This window comes from Elgaria multicarinata, chromosome 11 (assembly GCF_023053635.1).
Source record: "Elgaria multicarinata webbii isolate HBS135686 ecotype San Diego chromosome 11, rElgMul1.1.pri, whole genome shotgun sequence".
NCBI lineage: Eukaryota > Metazoa > Chordata > Lepidosauria > Squamata > Anguidae > Elgaria > Elgaria multicarinata.
In genome coordinates this window covers 23480786-23506944 of record NC_086181.1, presented here as the reverse complement: position 1 = coordinate 23506944, position 26159 = coordinate 23480786, and the positions used below count along the sequence as shown (strand labels likewise).

General features: G+C 44.0%; 2 protein-coding genes across 3 annotated transcripts; one reads left to right on the top strand and one right to left on the bottom strand.

The window, feature by feature from the left end:
* Nucleotides 1-1770: 1770 nt before the first annotated feature.
* On the bottom strand, nt 1771-12154 carry LOC134406255 (zinc finger protein with KRAB and SCAN domains 4-like). Its single transcript, XM_063137591.1, has 4 exons — nt 11950-12154; nt 6579-7481; nt 4340-4469; nt 1771-2765 (listed from the first exon to the last, which is right to left on the bottom strand). The coding sequence occupies exons 2-4, from the start codon at nt 7407-7409 to the stop codon at nt 2275-2277; spliced, it is 1452 nt and encodes a 483-aa protein (XP_062993661.1). The 5' UTR covers nt 7410-7481; nt 11950-12154; the 3' UTR covers nt 1771-2274.
* Nucleotides 12155-12392: 238 nt separating this feature from the next.
* Nucleotides 12393-24648, top strand: LOC134406250 (zinc finger protein 397-like). 2 transcript variants are annotated; one of them, XM_063137584.1, is made up of 4 exons: nt 12393-12511; nt 14751-15709; nt 17308-17506; nt 23032-24648. In XM_063137584.1, exons 1-4 carry the CDS (start codon nt 12412-12414, stop codon nt 23751-23753), a joined length of 1980 nt encoding a protein of 659 aa, XP_062993654.1. In that variant the 5' UTR covers nt 12393-12411; the 3' UTR covers nt 23754-24648. The 2 variants fall into 2 exon arrangements, with proteins under 2 accessions (XP_062993654.1, XP_062993653.1); XM_063137583.1 differs by having other exon boundaries at nt 23029-24648.
* Nucleotides 24649-26159: the final 1511 nt, after the last annotated feature.

Genomic DNA, 26159 nt, shown 5'->3' with positions numbered 1-26159 from the left:
ATCCCTTTTTGTTTTAACCACCCTAATTTGTTGTCATCAGCAAACTTGGTCACCTCACTGCTCACCCCCAATTCCAGATCATTTATTTATTTATTTTATTTTTATTTATTTATCATACTTATGAGTTAGTTGAAAAGCATTGCTCCCAACACAAATCCCTCCACTGGAAAAAAATACTATTTTTTCCTACTCTCCACTTTGTTTTTAACCAGTTACTGATCATAAAAGGACCTCTCCTCTCATTCCATGTCTGCTAAGTTTGCTCAGAAGCCTTTTGTGATGGACTCTATCAAAGGTTTTTCAGAAGTTCAAGTAAACAATATCTACCAGATCATCCCTGCACACATGTTTATAGATTATTATTATTATTTATTATTATTATTATTTATTATTATTATTTATTATTATTATTTATTATTATTTATTATTATTATTTATTTGTATCCCGCCTTTTGCCCAATACTGGAATAGGAGCCTTAATTTTGCTTTATGAGCCCTGTTCATGACCAAAGTTATGTCATATAAAGTGGCTTTATGCTGTTGCTCTTGCATTCAGGTGGGCTATAAACTAAGAATTAACAACAAACTGAAGAATGTCCACCTCCATGTAAGTTGAACCATGAGGAACTTGAAATTCTTATTACAACATTAATTTTTTTTAATGTGCAAACTACAAAAAAATAAAGCTTTAATAAAAATTTTACAAAAACACTTACCATTTTCTTTCCTTAAAAAAAATCTAACATTTACATATGCAGTTATAACCGTCGCAAAATCCCAAACATGCAATTTTGGTATATCAACAGTGTTATACAGGGCTTAAAAACAGGTAGTGTTAGCCTTGAAATACTTGAAATGTGTTTGACAGGCATGTACAGAAATCCAAAATGCTATTTTAAGCATGCCCAATAGGACTTGATTTTTTAAAAAAGGAAACACACACACCACCCCTTTGAATAGCAGGCCTCCCATTTCTTATCACAAACTGCACTTGAAAGTGTCCACTATTTTAAAAGCTGTTCACCTTCTGGTATAGAAAGCTGCCATTTGAGAAACACATGGGCATACAGAACTAGCTAGAGCTAGGCAGTTCTTTGGATCTTACCTAGACACTTGTAATTCTTTGAAAGAAAGGCAAAAAAGGTGAATTTGTGAATAGAAAAAATAATGAGGGTTCCTGCAACAAACAATGATAATGGAAACATTCAAATGGACAAGAAATATTCTTGGGAATTCTTCCTCTTATTGAGGCAGTGTTTAAAAAGAAACGCAAGGGAAGGTTGACAGTCAGTATATCAGTTCTCATCTACATCACAGTATCAAATATGTCACGCTAAAGGTCACCGTGAAGGAGGCACTAAGTTGAAGGCCTTTGAGGTGGCGAGCCATTACCCATTACCCGGAGGTTTGCTCCAAACCAGCGGAATTCTGACTACCTCATTAATTTGCAAAATATGATGCGATAACATTCATCCACATGGTGTTACTGAAACATCCAATATAGTCGCTTTTAGCTTGTAGTAATTCAAAAACATCAGATGCGTATCTGGAGGGCACCAGGTTGGGGAAAAACAGATTTAAAAAATGTGACTCCGATCATCTGGTAATATCCAAGGTATTTTTAGACAGAAAAAATTCCCAGCATTCGCCAGCCAGCATGGGTGACTGGGGAATGCTGGGAGTTGTAGGATTTTGTCTAAATCCTACAACAATCCTACATGCATAAGATTGCGCCCTTGGTTGTACTGCTCATGATCAGATCTCCATCTTCAAAAGCTGCTATTCTAATATTCTTGAAGGACATTAATTATCTGTAAATTTTAGCCACAGTTACTCTGTCATTTGAGAACAGCATATGGGATAGAAGCCATTCAATCACACTTCGGTATTTTCTAGAGGAGGAAATTTCTACTAATTTTGGCTACAGGTCCTGTGTGACGGACACATCAGGGCTCTTTACAGTAACATTAGGAAGTACATATTTCATATTCTAAGTGTAGTTAGGGCATGCTTGCCCCCTTTCCCACTCTGTATGCTTTCAAAGATTAACAAACAAGGAAAGGGAAAACCATAAAATAAACAGGTAACCAAACTGAGCAGCTGAAGGCATTCTTTGCTTTGATCATGTTTAGAGCGACCGTCTCATCATAAGAAGGGGGTTCCAGCTTCTAGAAAGTTCCAGGGCAGAGAATGAGTCCCTGGGTTTAGAGTATTTCCTAAAAAAATATCCCTACATTCAAGTCAGCTACATTTTTTCTCTCCGCTCCGTTCGAGTCAGCTGAAAGACTCTCCCGTCTCGGGCATTCTCTGCTCCGTGCTGTACTGCAGCCCAAAACTTCCTGCGCATTCGCAGCACCCGGCCTTCCTTTCTTGGCCCCCCTGGCCTGAAATCCGCTTCGCGTTTTTCCCGCACAACCCACAACGGCTCGATTCCTCCCGCACGTGGGTTCTCATGTGGTTCACCAGGTTGAACTTGTGCAAGAACCGTTTCCCGCATTCGGCACACTGGTGGGGCTTGACGCCCGTGTGCACCCTCCGGTGCCTGGTGAGGGTGGATTTACGAGAGAAATTCTTTCCACATTCGGGGCAGGGGAAGAGCGCGTCTTGCTTATGAAGGGCCTGTTTGTTAGCCAGCGGCTGCCCGTCGGAGTTCTGGCGGGCAAACTGGGCCGGCTGCAAACTCGGCAGGAGTCGGCTTCTTTGCCTCTTCGTACTTTCCTGTATTAAAAACTCTTCCTCATTTTTGGTCTGGATCTCATCATCTGCTGGATAGAAAGAAGAGTTCCTATTTTAACCATTGTTATTTTTATTTATTGCATTTATATCCCACCTTTTTTCCTCCAAGGAACCCAAGGCTGCGTACATAATTTTATTTATTTATTTTATTTATTACATTTATATACCGCCCCCCAGCCGAAGCTCTCTGGGTGGTTTACAACAATTAAAAATAGTAGACATTAAAAGTATACAAAAATTTAAAAAAATATAAAAACAGTATAAAAACAACAACAGTATTCATTTAATCCTCCTTCCAATAGATCCCGAGGTGGGGGGTGCACTTTTATGTTAAGAATGATTATGTTGTAGTATGATAATTTATAGGTAATATCTATTCAACATATATGTACTCAACGTTTATTCAATGTGTATGTAGCAGTTGTTTGATGTTTTTTTCTTTTATTATTGTAATGCTGTATGTTTAATTAATGTAGAAAATAAAAATATTAACCAAAAAAAAAAATCCTCCTTCCCTCCATAATCCTCCTTCCCTCCATTTTCTCCTCACAACAACCCTGTGAGGTGGGTTGGGGTGAGAGTCTGTGACTGGCCCAAAGTCCCCCGGTGGATTTCCATGGCCGAGTGGGGACTAGAACCCAGATTTCCTGACTTCCAGTCCAACACCTTAGCCACTACAACACACTGGCTCTTTTATATATGCCTACTAAAAGGGCTTTAGAATCTCTGCTCCTGCAGGGAAGGATGCACTTTATGGGCTTGCTGGGACAACATGCTAAGCCATGGTTAGGCTGCTAACCCCTTTGCAGCAAATGGTTAGTGAGTGTGTTTAAAAGTCACGAAGAGTGGGAAGTGACTGAACGAATAAACAACAAAATGTAGTGGCCATAGTTAGGAATGGTTCACACGACACGCTAAGCCATAATGTTTAGCTCAAAATGCTTAACCACCATGGCTTAGCCTGTCGTCTGAACAGGGTCATTGTGTGTATTTTTCCTCTTCCCTTCCAATCCGCTTTCCATTTGTGTCATGACTTTTAGATTGTAAGTCTGTGGGCAGGGGGATATCCTATTTCTTAATTTTGTAAGCCATTCTAGGCGCTGTTTGGGCTAAAAGGCAGGATAAAAATGCTATAAAATATAAAAATGAGTGATACCAAGAACTGGAGGCTTGCTGGATGTTATTTATTTTGACCAGCAACCTATTTCTTCTCCAGCCTTTCTAAATATGCAGATGTTGGCTGTGACTACATATTGGTGAGGGGAAGAGATTTATTCATTTTTATTAGATTTTATTAGATTTTTATTAGATTTTTATCCACCCTTCCTCCACGGATGAGGGTGGTGTATGTGGTTCTCCTCCATTCTCAACCCATTGCAATCTCACAACAACCTGGCAAGGTAGGTTAGGGTGAGAGATAGCGAGTGAACCTCACTGCCAACTGAGTTTTTTGGCCTAGGTCTCCCTGGTCCTAGTCCAGCACTCTAACCACTATACCACACAGGCTATGAATTTTATATATGCCTAGGAACTGTCTAATCCAGCCAGTTATTCATTTACATCATTTATATCCCACATCTGCAATATGGATTTAAGTCCTTACCCAACGAGGTGGGGTTCTCGTTAATCTCTTCCTTGGCCTCTCTACAGAGCATCATCTGCCTGGTGTCCAACGGTAATTGCTCATTTTCTGGGAAACTCACGGCCTCCTCAAGCACAAATGGACCCAGCACCTGAAACAGCAGCGAGGACTCCCCCATTCAAGGCAGAGGGGCGCAGGGGGGAGAGAGGAAAATATATAATCAGTTAGGAAAGATAAGGCCTAAGGGAAGAGTTACAGGTTTCCCATTTCAATCCCCAAAGTCACCAATGGAAAAGATATTCAGGTAACTCTACCTGTGAACCTGGAGAACAACTTCCTGTCAGGGCAGACAGTACTCAGCAAGGTGGGCCTGGCTCAGAGCCAGTGATGTAGTTGTACATTTTGATGGGTAGGTGTTCATCATGACATTCCCCATAGCCACATCCCCAAGTAGAGTCCACAAATGTAGGTAACTGTGATGATCCATTTCAAAAAACCAGTTTTCATCTGGAGCAAATGTATCCTAATTGCCCATTCAAGACCAAGCCACCACAAAATACTTTGCACTTCAACAGGGACAGTTTGCAAAATTCTATTGTTGCTTGGAAAATCTATTTCCGCGCAAGCTATTGCAGCTAAGCTCATAGGGACCAGGGAAACCCGAGGGCTGCGGCAGATGACGTAATCATTCCTGGTAGTCTAAACATCCCAGTTTGCATCAACCTTGCAAGCTTCTGACACTACTACAACCCTGCTCAAGGTTGATTCAAATATCTGTAATGGGAGTGGGGAGAGAGAAGTGGGGGAAGCCAAAGAGAATGTACATTTTGCGAGTTACCAAAGCAGACACTCTGCTATGACTGTACTATCTCACTTATACATATTTGAATTGGCTCACACTCTTACATGCAGGGCTGTGTGTATTCTAGGACCATGGGCATGCACTCCCAACCAGGTACAGGATTCAGCCTCTTGAATCACTTTTGGGTTTTTTTAAAGCAAGTTTCTCGGCCCAATAGGATTGGCCCAATACCGAGTGAAATCTTATAAACCAAAGAGAAAGAGAGTATGCTTTTCTAGTTTTCAGAGCACGGAGAATCCGCACCAGAGTTACAAGTGGCTCCTTGAACATATTTTAATGGTTTTATTTGTGGTGATGTCCTCAAATGGTAAGAGCAGAAAATTGCTCTTTTAAAAAAGCACATGAGATCCCCAGGTTTCTGTGCAAGCTACTAGATCAGGGATCGGCAAAGGGGTGCCACCTGAACCCCAAAAGTGCCCGCGATTGGCACACTTTCCCCCTACTCTATTAAAAGTCGATGAAGCAAAATCGCTCTATTGATTCCAATGGTGGGAGGGCGCTCTGCCAAAGAATGGCTTGAGGGGGAGGGGAAATCCACTCCCTGTCAAGGACCCTCAGGGCAAGTTTTTCAGCAGCATACCTTTCCCCCCTCCCCCACATCTATTTCATAGAATCATAGAATTACAGAATAGCAGAGTCAAGGCCATCGAGTCCAATCCCCTGCTCAATGCAGGAATCCACCCTAAAGCATCCCTGACAGATGCTTTAAGTCAATGGAACAAGAAAAGTGAGAATCCAGACAAGTGGGGTGGCAACAGAAGTGGGGATCTGGGGGGGGGGGCACGAAAAGTGATTATCCAGAGGGAAGCACTCCAAAATGTTTAAACCCCCCCCCATGGCAATTCATGGTGAGGGATGCTTTTTCAAAATTATTATTATTATTAATAATAATAATAATTCTTACCCGCCTATCCACCTGGATCAAGGCAGGGAACAACAGCGAATATAAAACACATAAAAACTGATTAAAAGCATAGTATACATGATTAAAACATCCTAAAAACATTCTAAAATTCCACTGGATAGGCCTGCCAGAATAGATGAGTCTTTATTGCTTTTTTAAATGCTAAAAGTCTGTCAAGTTGACGAATCTCCTCTGGCAGGCCATTCCACAGTCTAGGAGCAGTAGAAGAGAAGGTCCTCTGGGTAATGGTTGTGAGCCTAGTTTTGGATGACTGAAGTAGATTCTTCCCAGAGGACCTGAGTGTGAGGGGCGGATTGTATGGGAGAAGGCGATCCCGCAGGTAGCCTGGACCCAAACCATGTAGGGCTTTAAATGTGCTCACAGGCCTCAAAAGAAGACCTACCCCTGTGCTAGATTCTACATTAGAATTTAAAAACACCATCATAGCCTTGCAGCTTCCTAGACTTCCAGTTACCTCAGTGAAAAGCTCTCACCTGCTGATCCCATCTCTCACCCTCTTGCTGCTTCAGCAGGAAATGCTCTGCCAGGGTCACCGCCTGGATACAGGTCTTTGGGCGATACTCCTGGACCCAGTCCTGCATTTCCTCTGGCAGGATGGTCAAGAACTGTTCCAGGATCACCAGCTCCACAATCTGCTCCTTGCTACGGCTCTCGGGCTCCAGCCAGCGATGACAGAGCCCCCGTAGCCGAGTGCAGACATCCCGGGGCCCCTCGGCCTCCTGGTAGCGGAAGTGCCTGAAGTTCTGGCGCTGCCTCTCCAGGCTGACGGCATCTTCCCGCAGGATGGCGGCCTTCACTTTCCCATAATCCCCGCTCTCTCTAGGATCCAAGCTATTGTAGGCCTGGAGCGCAGCTCCATTGAGGGCCGGCACGAGCCGGGTCACCCATTGTTCCCTCGGCCACTTGCAGGCCTCAGCCACATCCTCGAAGGTAGCCAAGTAGGTCTCAACATCTTCTGTCAGTGTGAGCTCTGGGACTTGCAGGTTCCTCCATGCTGGCGACTGGACTGGCGTAAGCTCCGGAGTTGGTAACTCCTGCCCCTGGATTTCCCAGCGCTGAGGAGCCTCCAGTCGTTCGCTCCTGGTCTGCTGAGGTGTTACCAGCCTTACACCTCCTCCAGTAGGCCCCACCTGCACAATACGGTAAGTTTTTACAGATCCCTCTGATATTCCCAAGGCGTCGGACCCTGCTGGGTCTGGCTCTTTCTCCATTTTCACTGAGGGCTGTACTCGTTGCTCCAGCGGTGTCTGACATTGGAAATACTGGGCCACAATGTTCCGCTTTGCTGCCATTTTCCTCCTCATCCTTGGGTTGGATTCTGAGCTTCCGTAGCCTTCTGTTAAGGTTTCCAATGGCCAATTTGCCAACGAGAGAGGCTAAGAGATGGAAAAGTTCCTTAAATAGGTGAGATGCCAAGCTGAAGGGGTGGTAATCACACAATAAACAGCAAATATGAATATAAATATTAAAATTTTAATTTCAGCCACATTATTAACAGGGATGCAAGTGTGAATCAATTAATTGGTGATATTATTCAAAAATGACTATAAAAACCTACCAGCTGCTAGCTTCGTGAATTAGATTTCTTGTGCTCTAAGTACCTCTTTAGTCAGATTGCTCAAGGAAAGAAAATTCTGATTCTGGCTACATCACTGACTTGTGAAAAGGGGTATATTGCTGGTCTTTAGGATTAAGTGACAAACATATTTTGGTTGTTCCTGCTTTAACAAACCAGTTCATTTAAATTCATGGCTAATAAAGAATATTGGTTGACTGAGAGACAGATCTATGGCACAACTTGAAGCAAAAAATGATGGTTGAAGTCGGTGGTTCCAGCTCCTAAGTCTTCAATACTATGTACAAGTTATCTGAACTCAATGGGACTTACTTACAAGTAAGCATGTCAGGTAGATTGGGCTGAAAAAGACTTATTTTAAAGCATTGGAAAAACAGTTCTCCTCCAAATACACATAATTGGGTTTATAGGCCTTTCCTGCATACAAACTTTGGAAAAACTTGTATTTGATGAACCTGCTAAATTGATTGGGATTTGGACAATCTGGTCACCTTTCTTGGAAGGTGACACATGACAGTTATTCCTCCTCTTTAAGTTTTATTACATTTATATCCTGCCTTTTCCTCCAAGGAGCCCAAAGCGGGGTATATGGTCCTCCTCTTCTCCATTTTATCCTTATACAATAATCCCTTGAGTAGGCTAGACTGAGAGTCAGTGGCTGGCCCAAAGTCACCCAGTGAGCTTCATAGCAGAGTGGGGACTAGAAACCGGGCCTCCCCAGTCCAACAGTCTAACCACTATACGGCTCTGTCTTTAAACATTGACTTCCCCTCGCTATTAAATATAAACAATATGAAATATGTTGCTTTAATTTGTGGTGGAACCCTTAGGGCCAAACTAGACATGACATGGAAGAACCATTGGCCAATATTTAAAAGAGAAATCCCTAAAATGCACCCCCCCTGCCCCAATGTAGCAGTACTCTGGGGCATTGTAGGACATTAAAATGGAGGCAAACACCAGCCACCCAGGTCCGGTCAGAGTGCTACTGCGCACCTCTGCCGCCAGCTAAGTCTGCCAGGGCTTGTCAACTAACAAGCAAGTCCTCCAGAGGGCACTTTGCCCCTCAAGTCTGGATCCAGACATAGAAGAAATACAGCCTCTCCCTTGAATTCAAACCAATCAGGCTGGAACGCTGACAACAAGACATCTAAAATCTAACAGTATATATAAAAAGACTTTAAAATGCATCCAACACATGTAATGCAATCAGTTGTGCGCTACTCAAGTAAACTCTGCTAATGCCATCACAAATGTGTCACTTGACTTGTCATTGTTAAAAAGCAAACTAACCTTATCTTCTGGAGGTCAGACAATTTCTTTCTTTAACATATCCATTTCCTCTTAGCCTGGGGCAATGGACATTTTTAAAAAAGAAAAGAAAAGAAGGAAGATCCTTTGTTTGAATAGTAGCAACAGATGCAAGAATTAAACAACCTACCCTCTCTTAACACCACAGATGGCAGTAGTCGAAATCTGGCAAAAATAAATTCCCTCAAGTTAAATGTATCAATTCTGCACAGATAATCCTCCAAACATGGTTTATATTTGAGTAGATTATACCACCGGGAATCCTTGACCATCCTAAGAAAGGAAACGTTTAACAATGCAACTGTAGACATTTTTACTCAGAAGTAAGTCTTATTGAGATCAGTGGAGCTTACAACCAGAAAATTGGGTATATGGGATTTTAGCACTCTAACAGAAGTAGGCTCTGAGTATCCAAATTTGTTTAGTAGGGAAATTATACCTTGATACCAAGATGTAACTTTCTACAAGCTGATACTCCTTATAACTGAGAATACATTTTTTTGCTATACATCTGGCACTCACAAGAGCTTAAACTGGTAATTAAAAGCCTGGTGAAATATTTTCAGAGACTCCATTTCCAAGTTCAATGCTGGAATCTATCTCTGTACTTCTTGTATGTGCCTCAATATTTCATTCTGCATACAATCTGAATCTTCTAAGATTTGAAAATCCAAGATCTTTGGACCACACAAAATTCAAAGATATATTCCCCAACCCTCACAATTGCTTTACCAACACGCAATGGACATTTCTAAAACTACTTTTCTGTTGGAACAATACTTTTTTTAAAGTCGCAAGCTAGTCCCAATCAAGTCACTCAAGGGAAGCAAATCAAAGCAATGTCAGGAAAGGAACAGAAAAATGGAATGCAATCTGGAAAAATATATATTTTACAAGCCTGGTTCTCATATGCATCTGTGCTCTAGTCAACCAAGAATTGCAGGACCATCCAGTGTCTGTCAGCTCCCACACTTCAAATGCCCCAAAGTGCTCTCCACTTAGTTTCAGATGGCCAATGATTTACTTGCCTCTTCCTTCACTTGCTCGAATCTGATGTCATCAATCTCCGCCCCTCCTCCCAGCATGCTCAGACCAAAAAGGCTGTGTAGCTGACTAGGCCTCATTGCATCCATGTGGTCTCAGGCCATTTTGTATTTCCCACAAACAGTTGTACACTGTGTTGGAATGTATGCAATTGATGTGTATGCAAATAAAAGCCCAGCCCAACAAAAATGTGATGAGGTTGGCAACACAAAAGAAGGCCATCAACTGGCCAGACTGTTTGGCTCCTTTCATTTCTTTCTGCCCAATAATCCCCTTCCAAAATACTTGCACAATATTTTTTAGATTTAAAACCCTGTAGACAGGCTTGGTTTTAAATCAAGAAAACAAAAACCTATACAGATTGATGAGCATCTGTTACAAAAATGTGATGAATAATTACATTAAAATAGATTATGTGCTTTTTAAACAGCTGCAACAGAGATCAACCAATGGTGCTTTTCTCAGCATGGAAATGCAGTGATGGGGAAAGCTTTACCAATTGATTTCTACCTGTCATGCAACTAGGAAACACCTGAAGCTTCTGTTCATAAAGAATCCTATACATGTTGATCCAAAAATAAGTCTCACTATGCTTTCTGGGTCTTATCCCCTAGTAAGAGGTCTTAGGATAGCAGACTTGGGCAGTATAGTTTTCAAAGTGTCATATCCTGCTTGATGTAAATCTGGCCTCAGTTTCTCTGAAGCAAAAAATAAGTACATCGTGTGATGAATAATTGCAGCATGGCTCAAGAGAACAGAGTCAACTACTTACTCTTGGGACAGAGTAGGCTGCAATTCTAAACAAATTTACTTCAAAGTAAATCCATTCAAAATTAGGATTTAGTCTTCTAAAACACACACACAGAACAACCTGAGTTTCAAACTTGTCAAACCGAGCCCTAGGGTGATCAGATACAAAAGAAGGCAGAACTTGTGTGCCTTCAGGTGTGCAAAATATTTTCAGTTTTTCAGAAAAATGTGAGGAACGCATCAACGCTTGCTAAACCCCACTTCTCCAAGTCTGTTAAGACAACCACAACCCTACAAAAATTTGCTTGAGAGCAAGTCCTCTTGAAGTGAGTAGGATTTACTTCCGATAAGCATGCACAAGATCGGACTGCACAGGTACCCGGTCCTTTTTTCTATAGTGTCCCGCCACCAACGGATTACAGATAACGGGGTTAACTAATCCTCAATAAAATTAGTTTATTGAACGCTTTTATATATACTGTTCCTTCGGTCCACAGACGGTTTACTCCCACTCATACTCCTTTTGCAGCTTGATCCTATGGATGCTGACTCAGGAGCAAGCCTCACTGCGTTCAATGGGGATGAGTCCCAAATAAGTGTGCATAGGATTGCCGGGTTATTCATTTCATGACCTCGTTGAAGTTGCCGTCTACCCGTGATACTGGGAAAGCGTCATTAACTCCACCCATTGCTTATATTGGGTTATTCTTTTTTTGTAAGAAAAAGAAAGACAGGCTCCTGGATAGCATCTCTAACCCCTCTCTTGAAATAAAGGGATGTTCCTTCCCCAAGATCTCAACTAAGCCAGGATGGAACAGGTCGGACGAGTTTCCCTCCCACACCTGATCTTCAGACCTAAGCAGTGGATATTTTTTTAAGTGGCAAACATTAACACAGGTAAATAAGCATTCGCTAGTCCCCCCGGGCCCGTTTCCCTTCCAGCCCCAACCTCCCTGGAGAGGTCCTTTCTCCATCCCTTCCCAGCAAGTTTCTAGGTTACACAGAACTCTTCATCAGGCAGCTAATGAACTGCCCATTTTTGTGGTCTACTGCTCTCCAAAGCAAACAGCGACGAGGACCAGGTGCAACCGGTTCCTCTAGGACAGCCAAACATCCAGGAAATTACAACGGATGCAGCAGCTCAGGGAGGGGGGCAACTATACCTTTGGTGTGAGCCCTGGCTGAAATTAAGTTCTGCCCAGCAGCATGCACTGTACACAAGCCACGGCAGGGTGGCTGAAGGGTGTAACACTGATCTGTGTTTAGTGGTCTTGAGAATGCAACTTTAGCCAGTGTTGCTGCTGCGGGCTATTCTGCTTGAGCTTCTGCCGGCGGTTAATTTCCAAATCAAAAAAGAGGTGCCGGGGCTCAAAGCTGCCCGGAAACCACATCCCTCTGACCCGGGAAGTCCTTCCCCCTAGTGATCCCAGATGTGTGGAAATTGTCTCTGATTATGCAGTGGCGATGGAAAGGCACTTTGCCTATGCCCAGAGGCACTTTCTTCTGGTTTGCTCTTCCATTGACTCCGATCGTTGAGGGTTCTGGCGTTGAAAAATAGCTCCCGGCGCCGAGATCTGCTGAAAACGAAGTTCTAGTTTCTCCTAAGGAAGATGAGAAAGGGTTAAATGGGCAGAGGTCTCTGGGTCCTAGAGCCGCCCAACTTATTTTGGAAGCAGATACTTCCTCTTCCTGCAGCCGATCCGGGGAGCGCAAGAGCTTTTCTGGGTGAGGTAGGGTTTGGGGGAAAGGGGACTTCGCTGGAGCAGTAGAGTCAAGCGGGACAGATTAATTACAGTTGTTGTATTCCGATAAGGAAGGGAATAAATTGCAGTATAAAACGTAACGCACCCATTTTATGCATATTGACGCGGAGAAAAGTTTCACTGAACTCAGTGGGGCTTACTCGCAAGTAGGTGTGCGTAGGATCGAAGCGATTGGGCCAAGAATCTGTTTTTGTGCGTGCCAAGTTTGGGCTTAATCAAGAAGTTTACTAACTACCGGCTAGTTTAACTCTTTGCTTTCCTGCACCAGCAGTTTTATTAAGGACGGATCGAGTTGAGAAAGCCTGCAATTCTACTCTGAGGAGTTAACTTTTCTGAATTGAGTGGGATTGTTTTGCTAGTTGGCAGTGCTTAAGGGTGCGATTTTATGCGTATTTAGACAGGAAAAAAAGTCTACAACTCCCACCATTCCCATGCTGACTGGGGAATTCTGGGAGTTGTAGGATTTTTGTCTGTCCAAATATGCATAGGATTGCGCTCGGTAACTTTTGTGGTTTTTTTAGGAGTGTTGGGCTCGTAACGTTCTGCTTGTTCATCCCTGGCCAATGGCTGGTTGGCCACTGTGTGAACAGAGTGCTGGACTAGATGGACCCTTGGTCTGATCCAGCATGGCACGTCTTATGTGATCTCAGCGGCAGCACTTTTAATAGCAGCTCTATGTGCAGACATTAGCAGTGGATAATGTTTGATCTCTTTACTGTGAAAAGACACACGCACGCACACTTCGACTGTTGAATTGCTGCCAATCAAACTGCTGTTAAAATCAACAAGAACAATTCAGGCTGTTCTTCTCTTCTTCCTCCTAGGCAACTGTTCCGTTAAACCAGAAACATGGCAAACATTTTTATTGATCACATTTGAATTCTGCTCTTCTGCCATGATGTCCCCAATTTTATCATTGCAATGACCCTATGAAGTAGGTAAAGAGCTGAGAGATGGTGGCTGATTTAAGGCAACGTGGTGTTTCGACCCAAGTCTCCATGGTCTAAGCTAGCCTTCCCCCATCTAGTGCACCCCAGATGTGCACTAGACAATACTTGAAAGACATAGCTAGTAGCGTCTTGAGATCAAATCCTAAATCATTTTTACTGTAGAGTAGATCCGGGGACTATTCCAGATCAGGATCCTAGCTGTGTGTGCGTGTGTGTGTGTGTGCGCGTGCGCAGTAGGTTTTAACCCTCTCTCCACCACACTATAGGCCTGATCTAGAGTGCTTTCCTCCCCGCCCTGTAAAATAGTAATCTATTTGCATTTTGGATGTCTGTAATGTCTGTTTTGGCCATTAAATAACAGAGCTTTCTTCCAGGTTAGATCCAAGACATCTTGAGATCAAATCCTAAAATATCTGAAGCTGAAGATAAGCAGGCAGCAGTGCCTTCAGTTTAGGGTATTCCAAGATTTGAACTCAAGACACCTTGTTCCTAACCTGAAGAAAAGCTCTGCAGTGAAACCACAGAACCAAAGCCTCTCAGAATAAACTTACACATTGTCTCTTAAAACTCGGATGAGTTTTAATCTAGTATTTATCAACCTGAGGGTGGAGAGGACCCTCTTTGTCCATGCTAAATTATAGGGTTCCCATTTCCCTTCTTTCCTGGTCATAATTACAGGTGGGATATTGGAAAGAGCTTAATGACAGTGTTGAGAATTCTTTCTGGTTCAGGGAAGAGAAGCTGGAGAGGAATTTTACCTCAGAGGTGAACTGGCATTAAACCCTTGCTTACCCCTGAGGTTTGCTGGGCAAATTGTTATCTCGTTGCCTATCTACTTCACAGAGTCATTGTGAGGTGAAAAATGCTGCTCTTAGCTGTTTGGAAGAAGGGTAGAATACAAATTATATATATATTCCTAAATGGTGTTACCCATCCTCAGCCTCTACAGACAGAGCGGATTAAAAAGCTACACAAATGAGTTTACTAGAAGGGATAATTGTGACAGCAACAACTTCTCCCAGGATAGTGCAGCAGTGGGGAAGAAGCTGCACCTGAGGAAATTCTTCTTTCAAAGGGCACAAGAGCCCTGTCCTGGCAATATTAAATTTGAGGCCAATTTGCTGAATTGGGGATAATGGTTATGGAGGTGGCAGACACTTCCTCATGTACTTTCCCACTCTGTTTTTATTTCTGTTCCCTATTTGCTAGGCAGAAAAGTCATCTTGTTTTCCTACTGGCATGTCCCTACAGGTCTGCTGTTCGCCACAAGAACTTTGAATGTGCAGGACTTAAAGGCTTGTATTGGAGTCCTCTGGCCAGGGGTCTCCAGCATTACCACACCCAGGTTTGGAAGGAGACTCGTGAAGCCAGGTCTGAATATACATCTTAGACCCGGGATAAAGAGAATGATGACTACAGTCCTGGGCCTGCAAAATGAGGTTCGGCTTGAACGAGGCCTTCCGCCTGTGGTCAAAACTGAGGAGCAGGACCCAGAAGACTCTCTGCCAGAGGAGAGCCTGAAGCATGTAGGAAAACACGCTTTTCTCATCCAAGCTGGGACATCTGGGGAACTTCTGAGGTGGGTGGCCTCTCAGCAGTCCAGGAAAGAAAACCAGGAGATATCGCAGTGCAGGGAAGTCCGGTGGCAGGAGACAGTGGCTCCAGAAATTACATCACCCTCCTCTCCTGCATGGGGCAGCCTTCAAGTTCCTCAGCTGACTTTAGCTGATGATATTGAGGACTATCTGTGTACCTTTGAGCGAGTGGCAGATGCCTGCCAGTGGCCGAGAAAACAATGGGTGGGCCGGCTTGTACCTGCCCTCAGTGGGGCAGCCCAGAGGGCCTATAGCACTCTTGACTCTAGGGACAGAGGAGACTACGGGAAGGTCAAGGCAGCCATCTTGGGCCACTCTGACATAGCCAGTGAGACCCTGCGGCAGTGCTTTAGACGTTTCTGCTTTCGGGAAGCTGAGGGGCCCCGCCAGGCATGTGGAAGCTTGCGGGAACTTTGCTGTCGATGGCTGAAGCCAGAGATCCGCACCAAGGAGCACATCTTGGAGCTGCTGATCCTGGAGCAGTTCCTGAGTATCCTGCCAGAAGAAATGCAGACCTGGGTTTGGGAATGTCAGCCAGAGACTTGTGCCCAGGCTGTGGCCCTGGCGGAGGAGTTTGTTCTGAGACAGCAAGAGTCCGAGCGATCAGACTTACACGTGAGCAAATATTATACATACAGATATACACACACTCTTTCCCCAGCATCGGCGGAGTCCCCTGCATCCCTGCTATTATTTCTGATCTAAGATAACAGTGGGGCCGCTCTCATTCCTGTGTGCCGCTCTCATTCCTGCTGTTACTTCATATTATTATTATTATTATTATTATTATTATTATTATTATTATTATTAATATCACTCCTTTTTTCCTCTTGCAAGGAACCCAAGGTGGATTACATAGTCCTCCACCTCTATTTTATCCTCACAACAACTCTGTGAGGTAGGCTAGGCTGAGAGTCAGTGAGTGGCTTAAAGTCACCCAGTGAGCTTCATGGCCAACTGGTGAGACAAACTTGGATCTCCTGAGTCCCAGTCCAGCACTTTAACCACTATACCACACTGGCTTTCTAGTGGAGATAACAGTAAATTGGAGATAACAGCAGGATTGCTCCAGGGGGCAGGGTTTGGAAGAACCCAAGGAGGCTCCACAGACCAGATTGGGAATGAGGCCCGCAGGCTGGGACTTCTGCACCCCTGACATAAAATATTCCAAATTAAATTATTAAATTCAGGTTGCAGCATGCAAATAGTGCAGGGGCTAGGTTTCAATCTGGCCGAAATTTCATGCATCTGTTTTCTTTCTTACAAGTGGAGACATATGCAAAGAGGTCTGTGAAAGGCAATGCTATGCATGTTTGTTCCAAAGTAAGTCCTATTGCGTTCAGTGGGGTTACTCATTGTTTTTTCAGATTGCAGCCTTAACCTCGCACTGCCATTACATTAATAGAGCCTCAGGTCAGAATTCTTTTCCTCCATACCTCAGCTGCTCACTCTTGTTTTCTTGTGTCTAGGAGCAAGCAGCTGAGCAGCATTATTAGGGAAGGCCTCTGCTAAAGGGTTTTACTGCAATTGACCCCTTGGTCTATGCAGATACACTCTGACATCACGCAGAAAAGCCCATCGCTGCCTGATGACGTGGCGGCTTGTATTCTGTCTATATGTCAGTGTAAGTTGGTAGGGGAAAGTCTCTGTGACGTCTTTGATTATGCTCTAAAGCAAGGGTGCAGAACCTAATCTGTGAGAGCCAGTGTGGTGTAGTGGCTAAGGTGTTGGACTGGGAGTTGGGAGATCCGAGTTCTAGTCCCCACTCGGCCATGGAAACCCACTGGGTGACTTTGGGCCAGTCACAGACTCTCAGCCCAACCCACCTCATAGGGTTGTTGTTGTGAGGATAAAATGGAGAGGATGATGGTTATGTATGCCACCTTGGGTTCCTTTGGGGGTGGGGAGGTGGGATATAAATGAAATAAATACATTAAAACCGCCCAGTCAGGCCCTTAAAATTAACTAGCAATAAAGCTTCTCAGGCAGAAGAGAAAAGTGGAGTGATTTTCTCATTAGTCACTTGAGATTTATTGAAGTGAAGATGTCTAGAAATATCTGGGTTTCTTGTTTACATACTGGGCCTGTAGTTATTTGAACCTATTCAACCTTGGGTCTCCTGCAATGCATAACTCATTGGGGACTGTTACTTCAGGAACCATCACCCTTGTCTTGTAGGCCATTCCAACTTGGTGTGTTTTGTCCACCCTCAGGTCACCGTTCGCATGAAGGTGGAGGAAGTGGCCTTAGAGGAGGAGGCGACATCGCCTGCTGCATTGTGGGATGTTCCTGGCTCCCAGACCCATCCTGGATGTCTCTCGCAGGAGTCCGGGGACTGGAGACATCCCCAAGAACCACAGCATGAGCTGACTTGTGTTCCCAGGGAAGATGCTCAGCCCCTGCAGGAGATGGGTATTTATATGTGAAATCCTTGGATTAGAACTGAGAGCCAGGTTCAAGTATCTTGGACAGCCTTCCCCAATGTGTTGGCCTCCAGATGTCTGTGGTCAGGAGGATAGGAGCTGTAGTCCAAAATGTTTGGAGGGCACCATGTTGGGGAAGGCTGATCTAGGGCTTTTCTTTCTACTGCAGGATTGGGCAGATTGTGGCTCTCCAGATGTTTTGGCTCACAACTCCACAGCAGCACTAGCCAATATAGCCAATGGTGACGGACCTTATTATTATTATTATTATTATTATTATTATTATTATTATTATTATTATTATATTTATTTGTATCCCATCTTTTGCCCAATACTGGGCCTCAAGGTGGCCTTACAAAGTTTAACACATACATTGAAAAGGAAAAAAGAAAAAAACACATTTAAAATACACAACAAAATTATAAGTCAATTAACATAGATGGAGGGACAGATTATTCTCCAAAGGCCTGCTGGAACAAACAAGTTTTAGCCTGCTTCCGAAAGCCCATCAAGGAGGGAGCCAGTCTAGCTTCCCCGGGAAGAGAGTTCCAAAGCACTGGAGCAGCCACTGAGAAGGCCCTCCCCCATGTTCCCACCAAGCGTGCCCGTGAAGATGGTGAGACTGAAAGAAGGGCTTCTCCAGAAGATCTCAAAGCACGGGCAGGCTCATAAGGGAGAATACGGTCTTTCAAATAACCTGGACCCGAGCCATATAGGGCTTCGTATCTGAAGGGCCTCACGTTGTCCAGAGCTGTAACTACTGGCTCAAGAATCTAGTGGAAGCAATGATACAAAAATAAAATATAAAATAAATAATATGAAATTTAAAAAAATAAAAAAAGAAATAAAAAAATGAAATAAAATTAAATAAAAAATAAAGATCATCTCATTTTTTCAATCTTGTATCCCCATGCTCCCAGTACTATCCCTTGTTCAGGACGAGTGATGGCAGGTGATTACATGGTTTCTGTTTCTCCAGCTCTTGCCAATTATAGTGCTGTTCCCAGTCTCCAAAAATATCCACAATAAACGCGTAGATAAGCCCTGCCCGGCGATGCTCATTAAGTGTTCTTGTGGTTAATTCTGGAAGCAGTGTCTGTTCCTTACCTGCTGCTGAGCTGCACTTTTTCCTACAGATTTGCATGTTGAGTGCAGGGCAGTGCCAAGGGATTGGCACAGAAGGAAGCGCCCTGGGCTAACTGCAGGTTGTAACTTAACACAGGTGCACTGAACCAGCCTATCTGAAACCAATACGAAGTCCTAGCCTTGGTTTGCCCAACTTGGTGCCCTCAAGATGCGTTGGAAACAAAACTCCCATCTGTGACCATTCTGCATGCTGCTGGGGCTGATGGCAGTTGTAGCCCAAGACATTTAGAGTCCATCATATTAGGGAAGGATGTCCTGGATCTTTGAAAGTCCAGGAAACATGGCAGGTTGGGGCACGCTGAGAGCTGTAGTGCAACATATCTGGAGGGCACCAAGTTGGGCAAGGCTGGGCTAGCCATATGTAACAGTACTTTATGTACCATATGTACTTTATTGCTTGTGTCCAAGGACCATTGCAAGATAAAAACAATATCAATCATTAAAACAGTAAAAGGCTTACATATTTTGAACAAACATCACAATTTAAAATCAACACATAAAACATTAAGAAGATGGATAAAATTAAACAAAGTGCAGCTTATACAACCATAAAACATTGCAATTAAAAGGCTAAAAGAAAAGTTAAAATATTGTCAAGGTGCAATTTTGAAATGTTCAGATATCCCAGTTACTATGGGATAGTACAGAAAGAGAGTCAGGTGAGTAGAGGAACTTTTCTCTGCAACGTGCAGCTTTAGTCGCAAATGCTGCAACCCTTTGGACAATGAATTGATTTTCCAATTGTAGAAGGAAGTTCCGTTTGTGTGATATATCCCAATATTTCATTTTCTTTAGAAAAGAATCTAAATAATTTTGGAGGTGCCCTGAGTTATTCTGGTGATGTAAGTGTGGAGAAAACAATACCAGTACTTTGCGTTTTAAACTTTTATCTCTGGTTGTTCATTGCTTTTATTTATTTATCACATGTGCATCATGCCATTCCTCAGGGCTGAAAGCGGTAGGAAGTGGGTGCAGCAGGCGGCGGAGGACAGGAAGAGCGGCACTCTCCCCCTCCAAAGGTCTGCCACTGCTTGGTCCTGCTGGCCGCCTGCCTGGCTGGCCATGCAGGCAGCTGGCAGGATGAAGAAGCAGCAGACACTCACCTGCTCTCCTTGCCTCCTGGCACTGCTGGCTTCCTGTCTCTAGCATGGCCCTGTGCAGTACCTGTAAGGTCTTTTGCCTTCAGGAGTCGCGCTGTGCCTGTGCGAGGCTGACATGGGCAATCGTGAGAAGTCCCAGGATCTCTCGCAATGCCTTGATGGATGTGCAGGTGCCTCATGGCTCCTGAAGGCAGAAATACCTTATAGGCAATGCTTGCGGTGTGTGTGAGAGAGCAGCTGCTTCTTGTGGGGCCGGTGGCGGAACGGCGGTCCCCGCTTCATGCGGCGACTTGCCTTGGACCAGGCCTGCCATTTCTCCATTTTTTTCCTCACAACTATACGAGATAGGTTAAGCTGAGAGATATTCATTTATTTTTGTTTGATACGTTTTTTAAAATCCTCTGTTCGGGTTTGCTTGCATAGTTCTTCCCACGCCTGTTTATCCTTCCAACAACCCTGCAAAGTAGCTTAGGTTGAAAGATAGGTCCAAGGTCACTCAGTGAGCTTCAAGGCTGAGTGAAGCTTTGCACTCAAGTCTCCAAGGTCCAGGGCCAACACTCTGTCAACTACATAACACTGCCTCTCAATTACTTTTGTTCAAGGCCACCCAAAAAGTAGGGATTTGAGCTTGGGTCTCCCTGCTCTAAAATAGATATGGGCAGACTTCAGGCTTCCAGAACCTACTTTTTAATTGTTTTACTAGAACCTGGATATCCACCAACTGGAACCAGGCACAGAATAGTGGCTGGAAATGGGTGGATCCAGATACAAAATGGCGGCTCAGGAGGCGGGGTCAGTTACCTACCACCCTCCATGAACCATACACTGGGATGATCTCCATATATAAGTATAAAACTACATCTGAATTACTAGAGATCAGGGATTCTAACAGCCTAATTTAGAAGGGTGGGGAGACAAACACGTTTGTCGCTACTGTTAAACAATTCAGAGTCAGAACCCTTTGCTGAACTACTGCAAATCATCCAGTGATCTACTGGTAGATCTTGATCTACCTTCTACCCATGTGTACTCTTAAAGTTCCAACACTCTATCTGTTACAAAAGTATTTTCTTTCTCTCTTCCTGTTCTTCTGCTTCTGTTTGCACATTTCCTGTTTGTGAATGTTTCCCCCTTTCAAGGCTATGGGATGTGCTTTGGATTTGCAAGAGTATTTTAATTTTTTTTTTAAAAGGAGAAGTGCAGGTCAACAGCATGTTTGTTTTTGTGAGATGTGGAAGTAGGTGGAACTAGTGTCAGGAAAAACAAACTATCGGTGCAATGGATGAATAGGTGGATATGCACGCAAAAATGAAAAGCACGCAGAGTAGATGGCAGCAGAGCAGTGGCTTGGATGAGGAACATCGCAGGATGGCCAATTATTATTATTATTATTATTATTATTATTATTATTATTATTATTTATTTATATAGCACCATCAATGTACATGGTGCTGTACAGAGTAAAACAGTAAATAGCAAGACCCTGCCGCATAGGCTTACAATCTAATAAAATCATAGTAAAACAATAAGGAGGGGAAGAGAATGCAAACAGGCACAGGGTAGGGTAAACAGGCACTGGGTAGGGTAAAACTAACAGTATAACTAACAGCCAAACAGACAAAAGGAACACTGTAGAGCCTCTTTAATAGGCTCATTATCCATGCTAAAATGGAACAGTACTCTGAACAAGACAGGAGTATGTTCAGGTACAAATTGTACAGAAAATAGCTGGTACAGACACATTCCGATTATTCTCCTCACACTTAATAGTTGACACTTTTCTCTGTACAAAGGATTCGTAAGACCATTTCCCCAATGTAATTGCAACTTCTTTTTCAATTTGTTGTTTTCCTCCCCCCACCTTTGTCTCAGGTGTTTTAACTATGTTAGGATATTTTAAACAAGTGTACGTTTTAATAATACCTCTGCCTTCACCATAACGATTTAATGATTGTGTTTTCACTGTCTTAGTGATGTCTGCCGCTGTTTCTCATTGGGTCCCTGATCGTATAATAAATAATTATGATAGTTGACACACCTTTCTTTGCAAACATTCTTAGGCCTCATCTACACCAAGCAGGATATTGCGCTATGAAAGCAGTATGAAAGCGGTATATAAAAGGCAGGAGCCACACCAAGCAGGATACAGCAGTATGAAAGCAGTACATGGTATGTGTCAATGGGCCCCAGCAGTTGTCAGTGCACTTCAATACCTCTATAAAGTAATAGTGTGGTTCTGGCCTTTTATATACTGCTTTCATAGTGCAATATCCTGTTGATGTAGATCTGGCCATGGTTTGTCCATTTGGCTGCTCTGCCTTGGCCAGTTTCATGGGCTGGGTTTTTTTTGGGGGGGAAAGGGCAAACTGCTTTCAGTAATGTCTCTCTCAACTGGGATGTGAATATGCTCTTTCCCACACAGGTATGCATACTGGCTCAGCAAACTTTTTAAGCAGGTTTGTTCAGGTTACACCTTGTAAGAATGCAAGCCCTTAACTGGCATGGACTCTAACTGGTTTGGTGGGTAGATGCTGGGATGCCTACCCAGTAACCTCCCCCCGCCCCCCGGCTCGAACATGGTATCTTCACACACTTGTCATTTTTCTAGTCTCGCATACAGGGACCTTTTCCTTGTTTACTTTGGGCACCTTTTTGGGGTGGGGGAAAACTCCCCTGAACCAAAATGAATAATTGCTCATAGAAAACAACAGAAAAATCCAGGTTTTTAGTTTAGCTATAATTGGGCATTAAGGCCGCATCGCAGCATAAGCAGGAGTCCCTCCTCTTGCAAACTCATATCTTCATTTGGGTGGAGAACATAATTTTGTAGTTTTTAAACATTTAAAAGTACAGCGCATCTGTGTTCATGTTAATGGAGTGCAAGACTTCTGCAGATGGTTCAGTATTGGATTTGGGATGGGAAGCTAAATTTGGCCATTTTCGTGTTCTGTAGAGGTTTGCTGCTGCACCGATTTATTATCTTTTTTCTGCTACTGCCAAATATGTGGCTGGTGGCAGCATGGGGGTGGTTGGAGTGGGAAATACCCCCAGACCTCCCGAAATTGCCCTCCCATGAATGACATAATCCTATGACCTCCTGTTGCTGTCCTCCACCTGCAATGCAAATGATGGGGTTTGAATCCATTTTTGGGGTGTGTCTCTCTTTAATTACAGACAGCCTCTTTGAGCACATCCCATTGCTGGGAATAACTTGAATGTGGTAATGGGAATGTCATCTGGATTTATTTATTTTTTAAAATCTCAGCAGGTGCCAGGGCTACCAGCCGAACTTCTGATCGCCCTCTGGAGGATTCCTCAGAGACACCCAGGAATCCATGGGGGAATACAGGTGAGGCAACTTCCTCTGAGCGGGAGGAAGATAGGCGACCAGGTGAGCGGGACGACTCCTCAGAAGATGAGCTTGCTATTCAAAGCAGGGGACCAAGAAAGGCTCTGACATTCCTCCCATCACAGACCATGGAGGCCAAGGTGGCATTGCAGGAACCAAAGGACACCGGAAGCCAGGCAAGAACATTCTTCCGGGGGGAAAAGCCTCACCAGTGCCGAGAGTGTGGGGAGAGTTTCCGAGCAAAGCAAGAGCTCGCCTTGCACAAAGGGATCCACCGGCGGGAGCGGCCCTTCCCTTGCGCCGTTTGCGGGAAGAGGTTCACCCGGCTGTACCACCTGACCACCCACTTGAGGATCCACTCGGGCGAGAAGCCGTACCACTGTGCCGAGTGTGGGAAGTGCTACGCAGATGCCTCCAACTTCTACAAGCACCAGAGGAGCCACTCAGCCCAGAAGCCCTACCAGTGTACGGAGTGCGGGAAAACATTTGGGGACCCCTCCAGTTTTTATAAACACCAGAAGAGGCACCAAGGCGACAGACCTTATGTTTGTGATGTGTGCGGGGACTGCTTCAGCAAGCAGAAGGATCTACTAGCTCACCAGAGGATTCACGAGGGGGGAAGGGGACTCTCTCTGTTTTGACAGGAGGGTTGGGTGGAAACGTGACTCGTAAACGGTCTCCTTGGAGGTGCCACAAGCCGTGCCTGAGAAGTATCCTGTGGTGGAACGCAGTCTGGCCGACCAGATCCTGATTGTGGCAGTGTTGCAGCACTTGCCAGAGGAAAAACGGAGGGCTCCGTAGTGCCACTGTGGATTCAGTGCATCTGGGTGTTGATGTCTTCCAAGCGCTGATAAAAATGTGCTTGGGAGGAGTGGGGGAGAGGATAAGGAGTCTCAACCACTCTGGTGTAGTGGCTAGAGTGTTGGACTGGGAATCGGGAGATTCGGGTTCTAGTCCCCACTCGGGCATGGAAACCCACTGGGTGAGTTTGGGCCAGTCATAGACTCTCAGCCCAACCTACCTCACAGGGTTGTTGTTGCGAGGATAAAAATGGAGAGGAGGAGGGTTATGTACACCATCTTGGGTTCCTTAGAGGAAAAAAGGCGGGATATAAATGCAATAATAAATAAAACCACTCGACACACTACAACGACTCTCCAGAAAGAAGCAGAGATGCACATGTACAAATGTACACTGAGCATATGATCCCCTTTGCCTACCTCTCACTTATTCAGTGCTGGCGCACTGAAATTGATGTCAGATAGCCATTCCAGGATTTATGCCTATGGCTTCTTTGCCATTGCCTCTCTGGAGTTACTCCCAATCACCCACTCGTGCATTTTAATGACACGAAAAGCAAATATTCTGGGGCAATGAACAAAGACTAGGAGGTGAAACTATTAATGCTGCTGCCCTCGGGTTGTGATATTCTGCCTTTGTGAGGAGCATAAGAAGATGTGGGTGATAAAAGATAAAAACCAGTTTTTCCCTCAGGTCATTTTTTAAAAAAAATAAAAATAAAACATGTAAGTGATATCTGTGCCATTATTCTGTACAGCATTTCTTTAAATTGGGGAATTCCAATATGCCAAACCATCATTTTGCTATTTGGGCTATCATGTTGAATGCAGTCGAAAGGATTATCTGATTATTTTGTGGTGCTGTGCTGGCTGTCAACACACACATACACACACACAGCAAGTCCCACCACTCACTGTTTTCTGCTGCATCTTGACCTCCATTGGCTGGAATAATAGTACTAATAAGCGCTTCACTTACACCATCTCAGCAAAGCATACTGTAACCTTGTTCAGGTAGGTCAGTATTGTTATCCTTGTATTGCAGATGGGAGTCTTAAGCTGAAGGAGAATACCTTGCGTAACGCAACCAGGTGAGTTTATAGTCAGGGCAAGATTTGAACTGGGGACTTGTTTTGCCACAATTCAGTTTCTTAAAAGCTGCAGCCCTAGTGAGCACACTTACTAGTGGGGAGTAAGATCCATTTAGCTCAGGGGGAGCTACTCCCAAAAGAACAAGCCCAGTATTGCATGTTTAGCCACTCCACTAGGTCTGAACTATAGGGGAGCAGAGAGTGAATCGTTCCACAGGACTAAATGTACCAGTAATCTAAGATCAAATGCAGTTTTCTTCCTCCCAAGTTTTTGTCGAAGTGGATGGGTAAAGTCCAGGTGGATTTTACCGGCCTCAGCTGGGAACCTGTCCTGCAACTGGGTGCCTTGGTTATTCTCCCAGGCCTCCCCGAGCCTGTTTTCCTCATGAAATCATAGGCTGCAATGGATGTGGTTGACTTGCATTCAAACCACAAAATGGGTTTGGCACTGTAGCAATCAGGTTAAAGTTTATTTATCCCCAAGTGAATTATCTGGTTTGGACTGTACGAAAGAGCAAATAGGTCAAGGCATATAAACAATTCTGGAGAATCACCACTCCGTCTCCTACGTCATGTATGCATTTTCATGCTGTAAGTTCATGAAACGTCCTTCAGGTGTCCTTGAGTGTTCATTGCTTTTTTTCTAGATATTTCCATCTCTCGTCTTCTGTGGTTTTGGGATGATTTGGTGGTTACTCAGGGCTCATCTACACCAAACAGGATATTCCACTATGAAGGTGGTATAAAAGTGGTATATAAAAGACAGGAGCCACACAACTGCTTTATAGTGATATTGAAGTGCACTGCAAGATGTACACTACTGCTTTATAGTGGTATTGAAATGCATGGACAACTATTGGGCTCCATGACACATTACACCATATGAAAGGGGTATATGGTATGTGTTATGGGCCCCAACATTTGTCAGTGCACTTCAATACTGCTATAAAACAGTAGTGTGGCTCCTACCTTTTATATACCACTTTCATAGTGGAATATCCTGCTTGGTGTAGATGAGCCCTCAATTCCTTTTCCTTCTCACTTCGCCACTTTCGCCCAAGTGGCTCTTGGTGTAGAAGTCTTGAGGCGGATCCAGACTTGGTTAGTTGCACTTAGTTCTAACTGAAATCAAGGGGTCGTAATTCATGACTAATTT

Coding starts and splice junctions, on each gene's coding strand:
- LOC134406250 (XM_063137583.1), top strand. CDS start 12,412: ATGGGCAGAGGTCTCTGGGTCCTAGAGCCGCCCAACTTATTTTGGAAG. Junction 12,512..14,750: donor GAGCGCAAGAGCTTTTCTGG/GTGAGGTAGGGT, acceptor ATGTCCCTACAG/GTCTGCTGTTCGCCACAAGA. Junction 15,710..17,307: donor CCGAGCGATCAGACTTACAC/GTGAGCAAATAT, acceptor GTCCACCCTCAG/GTCACCGTTCGCATGAAGGT.
- LOC134406255 (XM_063137591.1), bottom strand. CDS start 7,409: ATGAGGAGGAAAATGGCAGCAAAGCGGAACATTGTGGCCCAGTATTTC. Junction 4,470..6,578: donor GTGAGAGATGGGATCAGCAG/GTGAGAGCTTTT, acceptor CTGCTGTTTCAG/GTGCTGGGTCCATTTGTGCT. Junction 2,766..4,339: donor CGAGAACCCCACCTCGTTGG/GTAAGGACTTAA, acceptor CTTTCTATCCAG/CAGATGATGAGATCCAGACC.